Consider the following 21,411-nt stretch of genomic DNA (forward strand, 5'->3'; position numbering starts at 1 on the left):
AACTCTGCTCGGCTTTTCCGTGGCAATGACTGAGCTCTATTTAAGAAGTTGTTTTTCCTGTTTTGGAGATGCATTGGCTTAGTCTTTCCACGCACATTAATGGAGCTCTTCATTTTGTGGGAGCCAATAGCTAATTTTTTTTTCTTTACCCCCTCCCTGTTTAGAGAAACTGTTTTTTGCACCAACCTTCTGAATCTTTTCATTAGGGTAGGAGACACTACCATTTTACTCTGACTTCTTCCTGCTTTTGCTCTGTAGGGTATTTTTTCACATCTTCAGATCTGATACTAAGCTAGGAGTTGTCTGTCTTGAAATGAGGAAACTGTCTTTACTCCCTTTCTACCCTCCCTTTCTAAATCTTGGTGTTTTCCTGGGTTAATATGACAAGGTGTGTTCTGAGCGTTGCAAAAGTTTTCCTCTAATCACTTACTGGACAGCTCTTTGAAAGAGAAGGTGATTAATATTAGTTGCTTAAAGTGACAGGGGATTTTTGTGAAGGGAGGATTTAACAAGAGAAATACAGGTCTTCAGACCAGTACGATTTGCATGCTTCATGAGGTAGCATATGTGATTAGTTCATCCCAATGTAAACTCCATGACTCAAATGTTGTAAACAGGTTAGTTTCATACCCTAAAATAGCCACCTTCTTATTCTGACTTTTCTGTGAATTTTGCTACTGTAAATTGAACACTATTCCTAGGACTGTCTAGAAGCACAGTAGCTGAATGTAGATTTTTGTACCTAGCAGTAGAAAATAACTTTTCATTCCCTTGATACGTAGCATGTGTTTAGTAAGCCCTGGAATGACTCAGTTTTTGTGTTATAACACGTGATGATATATAGGACTTGAAATAGTAAGAAATAGCTCTCTTACAGTTATTTATAGAAAAATAAGTTAGAATTATATATATCCAAACTCAGTATCCCATTTCCAAGAGCAGGACTGAAATACCTTTGAAAAACAGCACCTACAGGTTCCAAATGAGTGTTACAGTCTAAGTAGTCTGTGTTTGGCTACCACGAGCAGTGGGTACTACCCATCATCATCAGAGACACAGTGTTAGACAAAGAAGATTGTCACAGTTGCTGTTTAGGTTAGTGCAACGTGGGAATCTACTGAAACCACCCACCAACAGTGTGATGCTATAGAGAGCTGGGGCACCATGAAAGCTAAATCAGGAGTGGAGGACAGTTCAGACTATGTGCCATTCAGGACTCCCAGCTGGTAGAGCTGTTCTTAGAAGAGAGCAGGGGTTGGTGCCTTGTGCTGGTTAGCTGAGTTTGAAGTCATGGCTGTTTCTCTGCCAGGGTACAGAAGGAGGGTCTGATACCTTGGTGTGATAGTGAGTCTGGTTTGTCACTCAGGCTCACAAATATCAGGGAGCTGTTGTAGATCATTAGCATAGTGACAGCTTTGGTGACCAAAAAGGGCAGTCCTAGCTCGGTGAATTCAGCACATTCATTGAGCACAGAGTTTTAGTTATGAAGTGCTGATTAAGATAGTGTAGCTGGTAGGCTGGGGTAGCTGAAACTTCATAGTCCTCCCTTGCAGAGCTCTCCTGTGCAAGCCAGATGTGGGGGGATAGACTCCAGTTGCAAATGCCATCACCTGCAACTGCCTTCCCACTGAAAACATAGTGAACATGCTGGGCCTTCCTTTTATCTAACTTCTTAGGATCCTTGCACTACAGCATTGAAATTTGTTACAGGATGAAGGCTTAAGTGTAGCTACTGTTTTGATATAGCAGTTTTCCCTGTGATGAAGGTGAAGCTGTAGAAACAGCTCCCTCTGTTTGATGCTCTCTTCCTAAAAGCTTGTAATTGTGCCTCGTGCTGTTGACTCTACTTGGGGGGATTAGTGGCAGATAATCAATGTGCCCATTGCTATACAATATCTGTGCACCTAATTTGCTACCACAAATGCAAAATTCTGAAATATTTCTGAAATTGGATAAACAACTTATAAAAGCTAAATGTCTTTTCCTCTTGCAGTAGTGAGTAGAAAGGTGTATTTGGTGTGTCCTCCCTGTAAAGCTTTCCTGTATCCTTTCCTTGTTTCTTCAAGCAGCATAAGATTAAATTATTAATTATTAAAATTAATGTGCAATTATATTTCTACATGGCAGCTGAGGAGAAGGTCTGCCTTCTGTTTGCAGGGTCTCTGTTCCTACAGCTGATGAAACATGAGGACATGTGTCCCCATTTATCCAAGTGAAGCTTCCACTTCTTGAAGCTTAGGAAAGAGACTATATGAGACAGCAGAACATTGTCTCCAATGAAATATTCACCTGTGAGCTCAGCATGACATTAATAATGGCACTAAATGGAGTGTAGTGCTCCACTGGAGCACCATCTCTGCTTTTAGGTGTGTTACATCAGATCGCTCCCAGAAGACTGATGTATAGCAAAACAAAAGCCATTGCTGTCAAAGTTAGAGGCAAAGTATTACCATGTTTCTCTCTCAGCTTCTCAAAAAGTTAAGCTTTTATTCTGAGCTTCCAGCTGAGCCCTGTATGAATGCTCTGAATGCTTCCTGGTGGAATATAGTGCAAACTTCACGGCACTGTGCACAAGAAACAAATTGGGCACTTCAGCATTCAAGGTGAAGCTCACACACAGCACGCTTTGCCTTCTTAAGCTTCCCCACAAATGCTCCTGCAGGTTTGGTTATACATTAGAGTTAATAAAGGGGTTTTCTTCCCTACAAGGAATACTGACTTTAAATACCCCATCTGCTTTTTCTTTCCTTCAGCGATGGGGAGGGAAAGAAAAGAACATCAACCTTCTGCAGCAGTGAATCTCTAAATGCTGCGGGGGCCACGCTCACACCTCGCCGCATCTCCTGGCGGCGGAGAATATTCCTGCAGGTAGCTTCACCTATGAATAAATCTCCTTCCAAGATGCAGCATCCAGGTCTGTGTGTGCTTTTAAAGAAAATAAACAAGCAGTTGTTACTTAATACTGTAGTGAACTGCAGCGTGTGATAATAAGAAAGGGAGAAGGGAGTCAGTGTGGTACAATATTCAGGCTAGAACCTCACCAGAGATCAATTGTGCTCATTTGGCTTTAGACTAGGTTTTTGTTGCTTTGGAGAAAGAATTTTGGCATCAAAAACAAATGAATTGCAATCTGCCATAGCTGCTGTAGCAAAGGAAATTAAGACAGGTCTCTTACTGACAAAGATAATATTTTTAACAGTTAGGAAACTTTTACCCTGACCTGTGTAAATAATAGGAGTGTTTGGTAAGTTTTATATCTTGTCCTTGTAGTGCACATAGCACCTGTTGTTTGTCTTAATAATTCTTACAGCTTTAAGCCATTTAAGGTAGAAATTCCTGAAATAGCTGAAATCATGCTATTCATAAATTCCCATTTGGCAGAAATCAAAACCATAGACAAATGGTAAGCTCTTTATTTAGTGGCCACAAAGTGCTATAGTACTCTCTGTCGTGCAGGTTTGCAAGTGGGAAAAATAGCTTTAATATAGAACCCGTGGTAAATCATTGCAGTAAACAAGCTCAAATGTAAAGGAGGCTTTATGGATAAATGTCTTGTGGTAACTGGAAGGAGCTGGCAGGGGAAAAGTTTGAAATACTGGGTGATCCTTTATCTAACTCTACTTAATTTAAATATAACTTTATTAATGTAAACAAAACACTTTAAAAATTCTCTACTGTTGCACTGCATTTTCTCTGGTTTCGGAATCAGCAAGTCACTGCTGAATGTGAAAGACAGCTATTTTTGTTCTGCTATGACATAGATTTTCATGATATGTCAAAAAATCTGAGTTTCTTGTAATAGCTTTCTGATTCTTTGCAGATGGCCATGATGGAAGTGAATTGTTACCCTTATCTCCTCTTGCTCCACCCCTGGAGGAAGACCCTCTTGTTCTAGTATTGCAAAATGAGGATGGTCCAGATAAAATTGGAGAGAGGAAAAACTCAGAAGAACTACAAAGTCTGTGGAGAAAAGCCATCCATCAACAAATTCTGTTACTTCGAATGGAAAAAGAAAACCAGAAGCTGGAAGGTTAGCTATTTAGAAAATACCCCTAAAAGTTATTGCAGATTCTGCTGCCTGAAGATGAAAATTGTTCTGGTGTTGGGCACCTCAAACAGCGATGTGGTTCCGTAACTTTTTAGTTAACAGTACTAGAAAAAACCTGTGTTTTCCTAGTCCTGTCTCACAGTCTACCAGGTTCTCTGTCTACCTGACTTTAAATTAGTAATCTTATGACAGAAGAAAGTGATAAATTTTCCTTTTTGGGTGCAGGTTAGACAAAGAATGCTACAGTCTGTGTTGTATCTGTCTGAGTCTAGGAATTCTAATGTGGAGTGGAGTGAGGAGAGCAGGTGCTGTGTGAACACTTAGGTATGGTAAACCTGACCCTTTCTATCTCGTTTCAGTCCTTTGCAGCTCATGGCCTTTCTCTCCAGGCTTTTTGTTCTTCATTAACCACATCACAGTGGTTATGTATTAATGCTTGAGTCCAAATATGATTTTTGAGCAACTGGCTCTTGAGGTATGTCAGAAAGTTCTGGTTTTTTGGAACATGAGCACTGTACACTGAAAATTGAGTGCTGTTAGTGAGGGATCTAAAGTTGACCATTCTGATTGTCAACTGCCTCAGCTTCTGGCTAGGACATTTTATTAAGGCTGGTCAGGACTCACACAAATAAAAGATGGGATGCAATGTCTATCCTAGCATATATAATTCTTCAGTATAGTAGACAGTGTAATAGACTAACAAGCTTTTGGTGCGTGCTAAAAATTCCAAGTGTTCTCTCTAAAACTGCTGCCTTGATCTTATCCTTTATTCTGTATAACCTGTATGGGAGTCTGATTCTTCACACTACCATACTACTTCAAACATAATGATCTTGTTAAGATCAGTTAACTCTTTTTCCTTCTTTAGGCTAGCTTACTGGGAAGGCAGGGAGAGGAAAAAAAAAAGCATCAGGACAGAAGTCTTTCCATGTCCCTACAAGCGTACATCCTTGAATGTATTTCCTACACAGGTCGTGTATTTCTCGGTGCTGTTTCTCTCTGCAGTTTGTCTCCCTGTTGACACAGTTCTGTGGAAACTCCTAGATTCATAGGGAACATCTAGAGAGAACTTCAGCCAAAATCTTCATTTCCTAAACCATTTTAGCAAATAGTCTTTTTTTGTGGGGCGAGTAAACTGGAGATCTGCTGTGGTGACTAATTTAATGTTATTCTCTCTGATACTTCGAACTGCTGAGGGATAAACTCTTTGCTATACTTACCCTGTGTGGCTGAGGGTACTGAAAACTGTTAAATCAGTCCAGTTCCTTAAGACTCAGTTACAAGTTGCTTCCATTCTGTAACAGGCATGTAGAAATCAAGTTCTTCCTACCTGATCCTTCATGGTGAACACAGGAGTGTTGGCAGTGGAGATGCCAAACTGGCACACATTTGCTAGCCCACGTTCTTGGTTCATGCTCTGAGGAGCATGTCTCCATTCTTGTATTCAGGTTCATGGGTACCTCTGCTAGAACTGGTGCTCTTGCTAGCTAGAATTCATCATCTTATTTTCAAAGGGTGAAAAGTAAACTGTTCTAACACCTCTCTCTAGGTTTCCTTCCTGTGGGCTGTTATAGCATGGACCATTTTATGGACAGGACATAGGCAGAGCTGATACATTCCAAACAAGCATAGGTTCAGGTGGTTCTTTGCATCCTAGCCTACAATTAAATGTACATCTCAGGAAAGGGAAATGTAGTAACAGAAATGCAGAAGTTTCTTTACTTGAAGCCAGATTCCAGCTGTGAATTTATTATCTGTATGTATTAAACTGGTTTAAGACTGGAATTGCTGTGGAACTGTTTCTAGTGGATTTCTGTTAATCATTTGTTGACTTTTATGTACAAAATATTAATAGAATCTCTTTTCCTATTCCTTTTGCTGTCGAGGAGACTTGAATGCTATTAGTTCTTTATTTTACAGAAGGTAAGTTTTGTCAATTGCACAAACTTGCTTTCTTTTTCTTTTCCTTTCTTTTTTTCTGAGAAGCTAGAAGCTCCTTTTTCCAGCAGGTCACCTAGAAATACAAGAGCTGCACAAAGTAGCAGGCCACTTACCAATGTTTAGGAAAAATGGTAAAAAGGATGGGGTTGTAGGAGGAGGCATGTATGATCGACATGCAAACTTGCGGGCTTTCACTAGGGCTAACTGCACAGTTAATGTGGGAGTTTGTTGTCACACTGAAATATGTTACTGCTGGCTTGGATCTGCTGCATGCTGCTTACAAGAGTGAGAATTCTTGGGTGAAATCATACAGCAGTAGGGCAGCATTTGAAATTGCCCCAACTGAACTGCATGTGCCTGTGGTAAGACCACACTCCCATTTTTATGGCAGTGCACTGCACTTTGCATAATGCGTGCTTCTGCAGGGGCCCCTGTAGTCTTGAATGGGTAAGATCTCAGAGGTGTAACGTTGTGCTTTTGGAAATAATTTGTCATTTTTGGAGTGGGCTGAGCAATGATCATGTGGATTGATCCAGTATTGACTCTAGCTGAAGTGAGATGAGTAGGCGAAGGAACAGATGGTCTTGTTTTGCAGGATGTATACAATGTGAGCAGGAGTTTGCTTTCACCTAGAGGTGATGGTGGGAAAGAGGATGCATTTGTAAGAGAAAGGGGGCTTCTGCAAGAAGTAGTGTGCACAGATCAAGGTGAATTTGGGATAAACTCAATTGCAGCTCAGAGGTGAGGTTGTGAAATGTACAGTTACTCCAATGACAGTTAAACATATCTCTCTAAATTAAGACACATTCAAGTCACTGTTTCAGTTTTTTGTACCAGTAGTTAGAGGAACTGGAGTGTTTTTCTGCATGTGCATAATAAATAATAAAATACCCAGAGTTAATTTCTTAGTAATGGAAATGAAAGCTGCTTCTCCATGAAATGCCAGGGTGACAATGCAGCTTTATTTCAGAAGTAGCATAATAAATACTTTGTACCAGGTGGTTCTATGCAGCAAAGCTTTTAAGTTAATAATAGTGAGAGTTCTGTGCTTCAGCACAAATGTGTCTTTCTGGATATGGTTCATGCTGGTTCATTCTGTTTGCACTAGTCTGCCTGATGATGCCAGTGCCAAGAGCTCTTCTCGCTCTCTTAAGGGACATGTAAGAACTGGAATCAGTGTGACTGACTTCAGTTCAGAAGACTTGCCTAGCTTGCTTGCCTAAATCTCTAATACAAACATTCACATGTTTGGGATTTTCCATACTCAAAACAGTTGCAATGTTCAATAAAAACAAGAATAAAACAACCAAAGGTGTTTTTGCAGAGCAGGTGCTGTGAGGTTTTGTTGGGTGGGTTGTTTTTGCTCCAAGCTTAAAAAAATATTTTTCTGTGCTTCATGAATTGCAAATATTCATGACCCAGTAAGAGAAGTTAAATTGTTATATGCAACATCTTATGACAACTGGCCCCAACTAAGCGATAAACTAAAGAATTCTAGATGAATTTATCACCAGTCAGATGATGGACAGATATACCCAACTTGAATGGGGTATGTGTATTTGTTGTTATCTTGTAATTTTCTGATATGCTGGTTTTCCATGTGCTCTTCCTTTTTGTTCTGTGTTCTAGCAAGCAGAGATGAGCTCCAATCAAGAAAAGTAAAACTGGACTATGATGAAGTTGGCACGTGTCAGAAAGATGCCATAAATATTTGGGATAAGAAGTTACTAAACTGCAGAGCCAAAATCCGGTGTGACATGGAAGACATTCATTCCACTTTAAAAGAAGGTATTTACGTAGTAGGGCTTTTAGCTCTGAAGTCTCAAGATGGTATTTTTTGTTCCCTTCTGATACCAACAGAAATGAGCAATATACTTTTTCCAGAAGCAAAAAATTGCCTTCTTTTCACAAAGGTGCTGCCTTCTCCTGCAGAACAGAAAATAGGTTCTGCTGTGTCTGCAGGTTGCAATGTCAGCAATGCAGAAACATGTATAGTCATACTCCTGAAAGTAGCATCTTGTTTCCATGTGTCATTACATTAGAGATTAAACTTGGAGCCTCTGCAGCCAGTGTTATGACCTTTTGCTCAGTGGATCCAATTCTGAGTTTCAGATGTTCTGATTTTACTTGCTTACTGAGAAGGCAGGACCATTATGTCTACTGCGGACTTTGCCCAAAACCTAGAGGAATCAGAGCCAAGTTTTTGAGAGTCTGGAGTATGGTCACCCTGTATTTAATTTCCTGGAGTGAAAGCCTGGGAATTCTGTCTTGAAGTAGATATTCCTGTGGACTGGCTGTAGGCCAAGAGGGTATCGAGAGGGTCTTGTAGTGGTAGGGCCTGATTGCACTGCCCTGCCCTTTTCTATAGAATCTCATGTCTGTGTTACAGATGCTGAAAAATAATTCAGTGTAATCTGGCTGTGGTACAGAAGGGAAGTTTAAATTGCTACCAAAGCAAATTGTTGTAGATATAAAGCAGTTCCTGTTAGTGACCTGCAGAAGTCTGCCAACAAATTATTTTCCTTGATACCCTGTTTTCTGCTGTTGGATTGCAGTTCAGAGTTGGGAACAAGGATATGGTTTTTAACTTGTCTTCTTGTTAAATAGTTGTTTACCTGGAAGGTATTAGCAGAGTTGACATTTTGACTTTCAAAGGTTGGTTTACAGAATCAGATATCAAAGGGGGATGTATCTCCCCACATCTATGGACTGACATGGGCGATCCTTTGTAAAGGAAAAGAGGAGTTGGACTTCCCCAAATTTTACACTTGTGAATTTAGTTCAGCTTTTCTAAACAGGTCATTCTACATTCTGAGTATAGGTGTGCATCTTTTCCTGCTGGAGACTAACAGCTCAGAAATGGCAAAGCAAGGGATGTCTGTACCTCAGTTGCCCAGGTTATGCTCAGTGTAATTGCCCTTAAGTTTGTAGTTCATGTTTAGTTTGTGGGACTGAGCCATGGCTACTGAGTTGAACACACTGCAGAATGGAGTTCACTTTGTAAGGGATCCTCCAGAGTGGTTCAGCCAAAATTATGACAAAGCAAATTCTTTTGTTGTAGCACTAAAAGCATCCCTCTGCTTAGGCCTCTTGTTTTTTGGCTGACACGCAGGTGTACCAAAAAGTCGTCGGGGAGAAATTTGGCAATTTTTGGCTGTGCAACACCGAGTCAGGCACAGGCTGCCAAACAAGCAGCAGCCTCCCGACATCTCCTACAAAGAACTTCTGAAACAACTGACTGCTCAACAGCATGCCATCCTTGTAGATCTAGGTAAGTCTGTCTGTTCTTTCCCACTGGTTTTTGGGTCTTTGGGTGAAAAACACACCAGTCATAATAGAATCTGCTGCTGAAGATGGATGCTGATCTATGAGCTCCATTTTCTATGTCATCAGGATACATTCTGTGTATGCCACTTAGAGTCCAGTTAGCAGACAATTTCTTAGGCTGTGCCATTCATATTTATGCCCTTTTCCATCTGTCTGAAAAGAGAAATCAGCAACTCCTTCTGCGAGTTCTGTGCAGATAAGAATATTAAGTGGGTTCAAAAGGTACAGTCCAAAATCAGTGGTAAGATACAGATTGATCTGATTGAAGGCAAACTGCATATAAAAGCAAAGAGAAGTGGTCTGAGTGAGGAGAAATGCCATTTGTAAGATGGATTGGGGTTTTTCTTCAGAGGAATTGAGTATCAACTACTCCTCTCTTTTTACATCAGGACGGACATTCCCTACTCATCCTTACTTTTCCACGCACCTGGGAGCAGGACAGCTATCACTGTTTAATCTCTTGAAAGCATATTCTTTGCTGGACAAAGAAGTTGGTTATTGTCAAGGTATAAGCTTTGTAGCTGGAGTGCTGCTTCTACATATGAGTGAAGAGCAGGCCTTTGAAATGCTGAAATTCCTCATGTATGACCTTGGCTTCCGTAAACAGTACAGACCAGACATGATGTCCCTACAGGTAAGTCAGCCCTTCTGGAGCAAACCAGAGTTTTAAATTACTTTTGAGCCCTTATAGGGGTTGCTTAGGTTCTCCAGGGCCTTATGAAGCTTCTTATACTGTTTTGGAGGGTTTGAGGTACATGTATATTTTACTGTTAAGCCCCTCTCTGTCTTTCTATTTGCAAACAGAGAAGTTTAAAACTTGCAGAGTTTTTCCCATCACGCAGCCCTGTCATCTTTCCAGAAATTCTGCTTTCTGCTGTTTTGCCTTTCTTTTTTCTCTTCCTCACTGCTCTCTCTTCTTTATGCCAGAAAAAAACTGATAGGCTTTGTCGTGTATAGATGGAGTTTAAAAACTAATTAGATTTTGTTTTTCTTCAGTCCATGAGCACTTGCATGTAAATTTCTCTCTTGTAAGGCCAAGTCAAGTCAATAGTGACACACAGTGGCCAGTCAGTGTATTCTGCAGGCATTTGTGCTAGAGGCTGCTCTGCCTTGACTCCTCATTTCAACTCTTTCTCTCGTTGTCTTCTACTCCCCCACCCTCAACAGAGAGAGAAAACAGATGAATTTTTAATAGTTTAATCATCTTATGCAATGATGCATGCTCTGCAATATTATTTAGCAGCTAGCTATAGATACTCAAGACTGTTTAGGAGGGAGACAAAAAATTTTTCAGATCTGTATAAATTTTAGGGTTTAAAGTTTAAGAAATCTTTCACCTTGACATGCAACTGTCCCCTGATTTGAATAATTATAATATGCTATAAACCCTTTATATTATAAAGGAATACAACATTGATGAGTTAAAGCTTCTATAATCCACAGTGGACAAAGAGAAAACAAAGCAGCAGATAGAAAAGTGTAATTTTTTTCCCATGTTCCCTGCATAGCAAACGCTTAAGTAAAACTAAAGGGAGAGTTTCATCCCACTTTTCGTGACCAGTCACTTTAGGTGCTTATTTGGCAAATGCCCAGAGCAATGGAATAGATTGTAGTTAAAGAAACTATATGTGCTTATTCTAAAAACACTGGAGGACTGTGGATGTAAGTGTGCTGCAACAAGTTTGTTTTTGATGAATTAAGAGTGAGCAGCCATAACAAGCATTGTTTTACCACCTCTTGTTCCATTTTCCCACACAAATATGTTTTAAACCAGTGAGGGTCAAAATGTGATGAATGCATGTTTGTGGGGTTTTTCCCCCTAGTAGATGCTCTCTAAGTTAGTGTGTGTTATACTGCAGTTGTAGGCTTCCAACAGCTGATGATTTGAGAGCTTTCACATGCCCAGGATTTGACATTTTAGTTCAAATGAGTGTGACTGTTTCATTGGCAGAACCTCTTAGTAATAACACTCTTAAATTTGAGAAAGTTTATGACTTGTAGTAGTTTGCCTTTTAAATTAAATGACCTGTCTTTCCCCACAGTTTGCTTCTAGGCAGTTCTTTGTTAAAGTAAAATTTTGTCTGCTCAGGACAAACTAGGCAAGAAGACTTAGAGGATATTACTATATTTTGGTTGTTTTCTAATAGGAGTAGAGTACTGCAAATTCTTTTGCATTTACAGTAGTCAAACACAAGCAAGCTTATAGGCTGAATTGGCTTCAGTCCTATAGAAGAAAAATGTTGGATGATTCTTCAGGATAATGAAAACTTATTAGACTTAGATTTTTTTAGTTGTTGTCTGCAAAAAGTAGTAATCTAAATCCTTAGTCCATAATGAACTATCCCAATTGTTTTACTGCTCTATGATGCAATTCTGACTTCACACATGTGTTTTGTATTCACACTGTCCCAACTGGGCTTAATTGGTATCTTACACAATTAAAAGAAGAACTTAAATACATGCACAAATTTAGCTGATTTGCCTAAATGAAAGTGATCCCTCTGCTTGTGTGCAGTGCTGATGAACAGGTAGCTTCAAGGGCACTCAACTTTGGTAGGGAACAAGAATGAACTTTAAAATAGGAAAATAGCTGAATCTAAAGTCACTTTCTTATCAAAGGTCAGATTAACTTTAAGCATGAAGCACTGTTGACAATAAAACTGGACCTGACAACTAATCAATATGTGTCTGCTTCTTCTGCTTTCTGAGAGAAGCATTGCAAGGAAATAACTTACCACAGAGTGATATTTTTAGCCATGAAGAGTACCTTTAAAGCATTTTCCCTTGCAACCTTTTATAGGTTGTACAGCAACATTTTTTTGCATCAGTATCTCAAATTCCGCAGGACCACTGGGAGATGTGCTGGGAAATATATAGGTGGTACACCTCTGTGTAAAATGTATTCTGTGGGTACAGAAACTGTCTACAGTTGTGATGACTGTAGCATTGGAGTTTTAAATGCAGTAAAAATACGGCCAAAATTCAAGGAATGAAAGCTGAAATGTGTAAATTTAGTCACAACTCATGTAGAGTTTTGACATCTTGGAAGAGTTACAACTACTTTCATTGCTACAAGACTGAAAGTTCTGGTTTGTTGACAAAGTTGGAGCAATATATTCCCTTCTTACCTTAAGCCTGTGAATCTGAAATATACTTCATTAGTAATCAGGTTCAAACAGTTCTTTGTTATTGACTGCCCTGTTGGTTTTAATTCATTAGTGGCAGGTTGTTTATACATGAGTAAATACCACTTGAGGCCCCGGGAGGCCATTAAGCTTCGTTTTACTGTGCCATCTGTGCTGCAGTTAATTTCCCTTGAATGAAATAAGAATAATTAGGAAAACTGAGTAAAGCTGAACTTTTGTTTCTTTACTTTCTCCCCCCCTCCAATTCCCTCATGCACTGTAGATTCAGATGTATCAGCTCTCAAGGCTTCTACATGATTATCACAGAGACCTGTATAATCATCTTGAAGAGAATGAAATCAGTCCCAGTCTTTATGCTGCACCGTGGTTTCTTACACTGTTCGCATCTCAGTTTTCATTGGGATTTGTAGCCAGAGTGTTTGGTAAGAAAGTTTATTCTATTGAAATAATAAACAGAACAATATCCTTTGTGTTTTGAAGCACTCCAGGAGTAGTTTTCTACATGCTGGGGACATTTGGGGTAACTGTTGTGGGTGGCAAGTAGCAACACTTTTCATGGTGGGATGTCAGCTCCTTCTTAAAAGAAAGATCCAAAAGGTATTTATTGAAACATCGGACTTGAGCAAATAATTATATCTTCTCTTCCTACCTAAGAGACTTCTGAAGTGTAAACAGCAGAAAGTTTATTGTTGCAAATGTATTTTATGCAAATATATTCAGTTTATATCAATAGAAAAGTTCATCTTGCCGAACTCGCAAACTGAAAAAAGAAAATACATTTCTGAATTCTGATTCTCAAGTGCTTTCTGAAAAAATTCAAGCAAATTTGAACTTAAAGGCTGGTTTCAGTATTTACTTATATATTGAACAATTTCTAATTCATAATATGCCTCTGATTTCATTTAGATAGTTTTTTTATTAAAAATTCCTCTTCAGGTAACATCTAGTACAGAAGCCTAAATATTGATTGTAGTGTTTACAGTATCAGGATGTCAAGTAATTATTTTTTTGTGTTCTTTTCTTATCTGTAAGAACTTCCAACTTGGTCAAATCTCTAGTGATGCACTTTTTTTAAAAATTTTTATTTATTAATGCAGAACTCACTGTACTTGTGTATGCACCAAGAATCTAAATGCACATGTAAGGTACTTCCTCATAAATCAGATACTTTTTTCCCCTTTGATAATTCTGTTTTCATATGGCACCTTTTGTCCTTTCTTAGGAAATTCAACCTTTGTCTCGTGTTTTAATAGTACAGTGTGTTAGTTTCTCAATTTGTGTGGTGTGTTGGCTTGGGGGTGGGAAGAGGGTTTTGGTTAGTTGGGTTTGATTTTAAGTTTTTAATTTCTTTTTTTTTTAACTCAGTGCTTTCTCAGTTGCAGAGGTTTTTTTTCCATTTACAGCAAACACTTTGGCTGCTGTCTAGGTGAAAAAATGATGGTGTATCTCTTTCCCAGTGGTATACCAGTCATGTGAATATCTGTTTCCCAGTGGGATTTCTGAATTCTAGGACACTTGAGCATTTTATGTTTCTATCTTTTTTTGTTGCTTGGTTTTTTTCTTTCCTAGATGAATTTTTTATGGATGGGGAAGATGGGAAGGAGGTTTGGTGTTCACTTCTCTGTAAATAAGCTGAGCAAGGCATGTTCCCATTTTAAAATTGAAAAGTTACTGTGTTATTTTAATTCTTAATGCTTTGAATTCTTGGATTTTCAGTGTCTTATGGGCCATTGCCATATACCAGGAACAAATGACTATTGCCTACCTTTTACAAATGATATACTTACCTTTATGTTGTTTGAGTGTCCATCGTAAACTTGAGAAGGGAGAATTTCAGAAGTTGCATTTGAGGGAAATGGCTGCCTCATCAGTGTCTTTGTGATCCTGAATTAGCCAGGGCTGACCTCTTGAGTATCAGGATCAAGAACTGAATTTCTTCAGTTGTGTAGCTCCAAACAAACACCCTGTGGTGTGGCAGAGCCAACAGCTCAGGAGGTTTATTTGAAATGCCCATGTGCTGCCTTCATCTCAGTAACTTCAAATCCTCCACTGATTCTGAGGCAGAATCTCTATTTATTGTCCTCAAGATTCCCAGTTCTGTACAGTCCGTATCTACTGACCTGCAGAGCCGAGACTTTCCTTTCTAATCCATGTAATTATGCCTCAAATAAGGGTTTGTGGCTTAGATTATAGCCAGTAAAATCACTACTATGAATTTTGAACATAATATAACTGGTTATGAAATCAAAAATTTTTTTTTAAGGACTAGCTTCTGCCTGTAGGAAAGAGTTATGTAGTGGTTTACTGCCCAGTTGCTTTTCAGTCACAGAAGCACTTAAAACCAGTTAGCAGTTGGTTCTCTGGCAGACAGTGATGAAATGCTTATTGCAAATAACTGCTACAGACGTAATAAGCATGCAGTATTTTTCTTAATGCTCTCTCACATCTGTAAGATGAAAGAAAATTCATGCTTTATCCTCGTGTTGAAATAAGACAGAGTCTGAACTGAATACATTTGCACTGTGATTGATTACAAAGAACCTCCCAGTAAATATATGTATTAATCCAGTGACTCTAGCTCCCATTTTCAAAATTAAAGTAATTTAAAATTATTTTCTCTTTTAGACATTATTTTTCTTCAAGGAACCGAAGTCATATTTAAAGTAGCACTGAGCCTACTTAGCAGTCAAGAAACATCTATAATGGGATGTGAGAGTTTTGAGAACATTGTTGATTATCTTAAAACCAGTATTCCAGATATGACTAAACCTCAAATGGAAAAAATTATTACTCAGGTAAGGATGTTTTTCTCTTTATTTTTTCCCCCCATATTTAGTTTTCTTTTAAAGAATCATGCCTACATTATATGCAAAAGTCTTCTCAGAAGAAGATCTGTAAAGCATCTCGAGAAATATTGTCAGTGGCTGGAATCTTCCTATCTATAACATAATTTTCTCTGCCTTGAAGCTGCAAATTGAGAGTGAGCCGGTCTAGTACCTTAATTGTGAAACTGTGAGCAGCGCTCCCCCCTTCAGGTGGTAGTTCAGAGATAACAGAAGAGTGCTAGAAAACCATGTCCATGTGCAGGAGTGGAGTAAACACTTGTGCATTCCTGTGGCTTGTTAAGGTTTGACTCTTTCAGGTGCTGTTGGATAAGAATTCTTTTTTAGACAATTTAAATCTTCATTTCCTCATTTCATGGACTGTCATTGCCATGCTAAACCTGTATCAGGCACTTTGGTTCTTTCACAGCTCATTGGTTCTGGGAATGATAGAGATGGTAGTTTAACACTTTTAATACTCTTAGATATTATATCTGCTCTGTGCTCTGTATGGGCTGCAGAGCAGCCCTGCTGTGTGGGCAGGCTAGAAATGGCTTTGTGCAAAGCCAGGTCTGATAGAGTAAGAATGGGTTATGATGCCTGCAGAGCTGAATGTGGTTACATGCAGGGCAGGGCAGCTCAGCTCTGCTGGCCTGGGGTATGTCTCATGCTGAGCAGCCTTCCACATCTGCATCCACTGCCTGTATGCCGTGCTGCTGCCTAGCCTGGCTGCAGGGGCATTTTTTTGGCTTGGTCTTAGAGCTCCCAGGACCAAACCCTTATAGTGGGTAATGAAAGAAAAATGTAGGCATTATGCAGATCTGTAATGCACAGATGATTGATCAGGTAGTTTTGTAGAGGAAAGTGGTACTTACCCAGCTTGAACATGACATAAAGTTTTATCTCTTTAAAATACAGTAGAACTGTGAAAGTAATACAGAACTTGTTTTGTCTGGGAATCTTGGTTATGTCTTGTGTTGGTGAAATGTTTGTGGTCTCTAGGATAAGGAACAGAAAATTGATGTCACTGTAGACATCCTTCCAATCCTAGTCTAAAATCTTTGATAATTTTCTGAAGCTGAGCGGCTGAGACTAGACTTTTAAACAGATCAGGGTCGTATGTCCCACTGTTGTATTGCTCACTGTTAGAAGCTCAGTTCTGTGGTCTTCACAATGCTTTGTCCCTAATGTATCCCAATAAGAGAGTAGTGTGTCATCATGCAGGGATAGAACACATGGAAACTGTAATCATGAAGAATGTTTTTACAGAAGTCTGTAAACGTGCTCTTGGAGTCAAGGGATCCAGTTTTGAAGGCAGAGATCTGATGAATCCTAGATTTAAAAATTTTGTCTTGAACTTCTTACTATTTCTGAGCAACAGTCAATAAAACTTTGTCATATTATAAAATTCTTGGATTGAATAAGACTTTTCTGCTGATGAATCTTGTAGTAAGAGATGGTATTTGGTAATTGTAAAAGGCATGATCCAATTTATTTTGAAGTCTATGGTATATTATGGCTACAACTCTATTATAATGCTCTTACTGTAGACATCCCCTTAAAATACTTCTTTGAAGGGAACAGGAAAAGCATTAATCAAGAAGAGTTGACTCTTAGTCAAACATTCACATGGAAGAAGTCCTCCCTATTGTAATTAAAAATGGTCTTTTCTCTTGTGGTAGGTGTTTGAGATGGATATTTCAAAACAGCTCCATGCCTATGAAGTAGAATACCATGTTCTTCAGGATGAACTGCAGGAAAATGTGAGTCCCTGTGAGGAAGGTGAACCTCTGGAGAAGCTGGAGAGGGCAAACAATCACCTGAAGAGGCAAAACATGGATTTGTTGGAGAAGCTACAGGTAAACAACTTAGGCTACAAACTCATGGTGAAGTTATTTCTGTGATTCAGCCAATAGAGGAACAAGTATTGTTTTAGGTGTATGTGAGAAGTCTTCTTACTGCAAGACCTTGTGTAGTTGAACAGTTCTCTTAATTACAGTGATTCACTTCTTCCAGGCATGCTTCTAACTCCTTTGTCATTCCTTGGACTTCTCCTTCTTGATTTAGATTTCTTTTTTCCCCACAATCTCTCTATCCTTATCTGCCATAAAATCTGATGGCAAAATTTGTCTATCTTACTGAAAAGTGAGTTCTCTGTCCCTTCATCTCTCTGCTTCCCTGTTGGAAAGGTTTAAGAAATAATTCATAGTGCAGCAGACTTGTTTGGTCCAGGCCTTTGTAGGCAGTGTTGTTTTGTTTCCTTCTGCTGAAACTCATAGTCCTACTTTTGGAAGGTGGTCTCTCCTAGCAGACCTGATTGCATTTGAAAGCACACCAGACTTTGCCTGGTGAAGTTGTGCTTAAAAAAAGCCCTTCTTCCTTGACTATTTACCCTTTGTCTCATAGCTTGGCCAAGACTTGTTTCAGTTGCAATATGTTGTATTGTCTTGCAATTTCTTGAAAGATAAAGTCATGTTTTTTTCATCATCAGGCTATTTCTTGTTATATCTGTTAATTTGAACAAGCATTGCAAAGAGCTCAGAAAGCACTTTCAGCTTCTGAAACAAGAAGATGGAAGGAAAAAAGGGAAGATCAAGTCCTCGTTATTTTTGTGTTTACAGGCTAAGGGTGCTGTGTTCTTTTGATACTGAAAACACGAATCACTTAAACTTTTTACTATTACTGATTTTTCTTTCTTATTTTTCTTATTTTTATTTACTGCAGCTGTGGCTTTTACCTCTCTTCTGAAAATGCACCAAAGGCATAGAATAATTGAGTGGCTGATTTGAAAGGCTCTATCAAAGCTCTTCTGCCTTTCAGAGTGCCTTACAATAATGCATCTTTCTCAGTGCTTAACCTCTTCACCTTTTTGTTTGTATAACTTCTTTATTCCTCTGCTTATACCCCTTCCTAGGAGCAGTCAGAATTCTTCCAGTTCCCACAAAGAGAACTGCTGCTGATGTGGTCCAGGGTTTCCTTGACTAGTCAGAGGAAGCTGTAGGTTTTTAATTGGAGAATAGGGAACACAGTCTGCTTCTAGACTTAATGTTGAGTTTCTCCTTCCCTCCAACCTCTTGATCCTTCTAATTTACTTTATCACAGAGGGTTCCCCTTGTTCTGTCACTGTCAGACAGGTCATGTCTTCCAGCGCTACTTCAGCTGCTGGTTTCCTTTTTCTCCCTCCAGCTCCAGTTCCTTGTTGCTCTCCACTGTCCCTTGCTTGCTGCAATTTGTATGTCTCCTTCCCTCTGTAAAGCTTTGAGAAATGCTTCAGATTGATCTAGTCACTATGAGGACCATACACTATTTTGTGTATGTATTCCTTGTATTGTCTGCCTACACAGATGTCTTTTAGAAGTAGCTATGTAAAACATCACAATTTTAATATTATGATACTGTATAATAACATTTAAACTATTCAGAATGTATCAATTTATGATAATTTAATTGTTTACAGGTTGCTCACGCTAAAATTCAGAGTCTGGAAGCCAGCCTGGAGACTGTTTTGACACGAGAGAACAAAATGAAGACTGTAATTCAGTCCCTGGAACAGGAGAAGATAACGTATCAAAAGACTCTTGAGCAGATAGTCAAGTATTTGCCAGCAGAAGTGTTGTCTGACTGTGAACTGCTCCTTAAGGAAGTAAACTACAACCCAAATAATAAAATATGGAGTAAGCCATAAACCAGGGTTTTCTAGGCAGCATTTCTTCAAACACAAAAAGGGAATGAAAAAATGAGTATGCTGCTTTCAATAGCTACTTAGCAATAGGCAATGGTATTACCCAAAAATAGTGCTGGGACACTCATAGCTACAGATGGGCCTTCAAGTGTCAGAATGCAAATTCAGGCTATTAATTTTTTTATAATTATGTAAATAAATCACAAGGGGGAAATAGAGGATTCTCACATGTAATTATGATGAGTAGATGTATATTTAGAGATGACCTAAAGGAAAGGAGAAATTGGAGTAGACAAGGATAATGGTGATCTGCAAATTCACTTTGGATGTGCTTGTCTTGTAGTGGAATGAGGATAGTGTGTCTTTATATATATGTATATTGAATATGTTGAATAATACTTGAAGAAAAAAGAAAAGAGAATGTAATTTTCCCTCCAAAGAGCAGCATGTTTCACATCTTCTGTGGAAAACCTGTGTGAACTCATGCGTGCCTCTCTCTTAATTCTACTGACATTGTGAGCACAGACCAATAAGCAGAAACAGTACCATGAGATGGTTTGCACAGAAGGAGCTGTAGTGCCACCCGCTGCCTGGACTGCAGCAGTCAGCAGCACAATTCCACGTGCATGTTGGAACTGGAAACAAGCAAGCATCGCATCATAGCTGCGCCTCCATAACCCAGAGCTGAGGAATAGGTGTCTGCAAAGGCAAGAGCTAGCAGTGACTGCCACTTCCTTCCTGGCCTGTTTGCTTCCACCTGTCCTGGGCTTGATGGTGATGAGGAGAGAAAGGAAGCACAGCAGTGGGATGGGATTTATCCTGATGTTAATTTTCCACTGGAGACTTGCCTGTTCTAAGAGTTAGGTGTGTCAGGGGCTCTCATTTAACCAAAGAAATGCTGCAAGAAGCCTTGTCTAATTATATTGGGATGCAGAAAGCTGTTTTAAATTTTGTTTGAGAAGAAAATTGAGGTAGGTTGCAGAAAGTTAAGTGTGAGTGCACAAGAGAGGACCAAGCAAGTCTCAGATATTATGTACCTTTCAGTTTTCACATAAAACTATACATTTCAAAGGGGATCCTGAAGTACAGGCACAGTTTCAATAACACTTTCCAGGCTATTCCTGTTTTAATACTAATTTGTGGTCTTTTTTTTAAAACAAAAGTAATGAATTTGTGTGTTCTCGACAAAAGGTGGGACAAACTCTGATCATTTCAAGGGAAAAATTATGTTTATAGAGGTATAAAAAGTTGCATATAGATTTGAAAATGTTTTTGAGTGGAATTTTTGAGACAGCTTAGACAAATGTGTAATAGAAAAGTATTTTGGAGTGCATGCCTGAACCCTTAATTGCATTTTACAGTGGCTCATGTTATCTCTTTCTGTTTATACTGTATTTCAGGAAGCACTTATTCTTCTTAGCAAGAAAACCAATTAAGCAAAGTGCCAAATACAGCAGCGTCTTTTCACATCAGATTGTCCAATATAGAAAGCAAGGACTGAATATCACTGCTTTCTAAGTATTATGCTTCATGTTACCATAAAAGTGAGGAACAGCAATGCTTCCTTGCTGCACACTGCTGTGGGACTCAGGGGCTTTGGCTCTCCTGGGTTTTTTGTTGTGTTTTTTTTTTTTTACTCCCATGATGTTTTATTTGATTAAAGATACTGATTTACTTAACAGTCTCTCTTTTTACATTTGGGGTGAAAGGTCTTAACACTGTGTTTAAAATTATGTGGAATCTGTCTAGATATTTCAAGAATGTCATATTGTACTAGATGGGGAAATACCAAGTGAAAAGGCAGTTCTCTGCAGTTTGGTTCAGAGTGAGTTTTAGCTGATGTGTACATAAAAATCTAATCCCAGGAACTGCAGCAGCATCTGTTACAAAGAACCAAGATTATTCAGAGACATCTTTTTTTTTAAAGATGCACTGAATGAGCTTTATCCTCTGTTTCACTTTAAAATTTTTTCATGTAATGCCTGGAGAAATTCCAATAAATGTCATTGCTGCATTTCCCATAGCCTCTGGCTAGTTTTATTTTTCTACACTTCAAGTACCAATCTCATTCTCAATAGTATAATTCACATGAAATGTGAACAGGATCTGACTTTAGTTTCTAGTTGTGGGGAAGAAAACCTGCAGGATTTATAAAAGTACACAGAGTACAAGGATAGGTATTCTTCTTGGGGAGAATAATCTTACATTGTTCTTAACTGAAGATGAAATTTTTAAAGGTATTTTTTCTGTGGCAATTCAGTCAGTATATATGCATGTTGAGAATAGTAGTGTGATGAACTTTGTGTATCTAGCTTTGAAGGGGGAGGAGAATGAAACAACATATGAGAATAAGCTGCAGAAGTAGAACCACAGTGGGGTAAGCGCCTCATGGCATCAGGACACTTCTGATAATGTTTGTGTGCTGAACCCAAGAGTGCCTCATGA

The 21,411-nt window shown here is 38.9% G+C and overlaps 1 protein-coding gene across 2 annotated transcripts in view; it reads left to right on the forward strand.

The window, feature by feature from the left end:
• The window catches only part of TBC1D4 (TBC1 domain family member 4), a 98,977-nt gene extending 77,997 nt beyond the window's left edge, over nt 1–20,980 (forward strand). For both annotated transcript variants that reach the window (XM_084227196.1, XM_084227197.1), the window contains 9 exons: nt 2,754–2,914; nt 3,821–4,030; nt 7,619–7,777; nt 9,102–9,260; nt 9,706–9,950; nt 12,725–12,884; nt 15,088–15,257; nt 16,967–17,143; nt 18,742–20,980. In XM_084227196.1, the coding sequence (XP_084083322.1) occupies nt 2,754–2,914; nt 3,821–4,030; nt 7,619–7,777; nt 9,102–9,260; nt 9,706–9,950; nt 12,725–12,884; nt 15,088–15,257; nt 16,967–17,143; nt 18,742–18,969 (1,669 nt within the window). In that variant the 3' untranslated portion in view covers nt 18,970–20,980. The remainder of the gene's footprint in view (nt 1–2,753; nt 2,915–3,820; nt 4,031–7,618; nt 7,778–9,101; nt 9,261–9,705; nt 9,951–12,724; nt 12,885–15,087; nt 15,258–16,966; nt 17,144–18,741) is intronic.
• The last annotated feature ends 431 nt before the right edge of the window (nt 20,981–21,411 follow it).

The sequence above is a fragment of the Fringilla coelebs genome (assembly GCF_963513975.1).
Source record: "Fringilla coelebs genome assembly, chromosome: 2".
Lineage (NCBI taxonomy): Eukaryota > Metazoa > Chordata > Aves > Passeriformes > Fringillidae > Fringilla > Fringilla coelebs.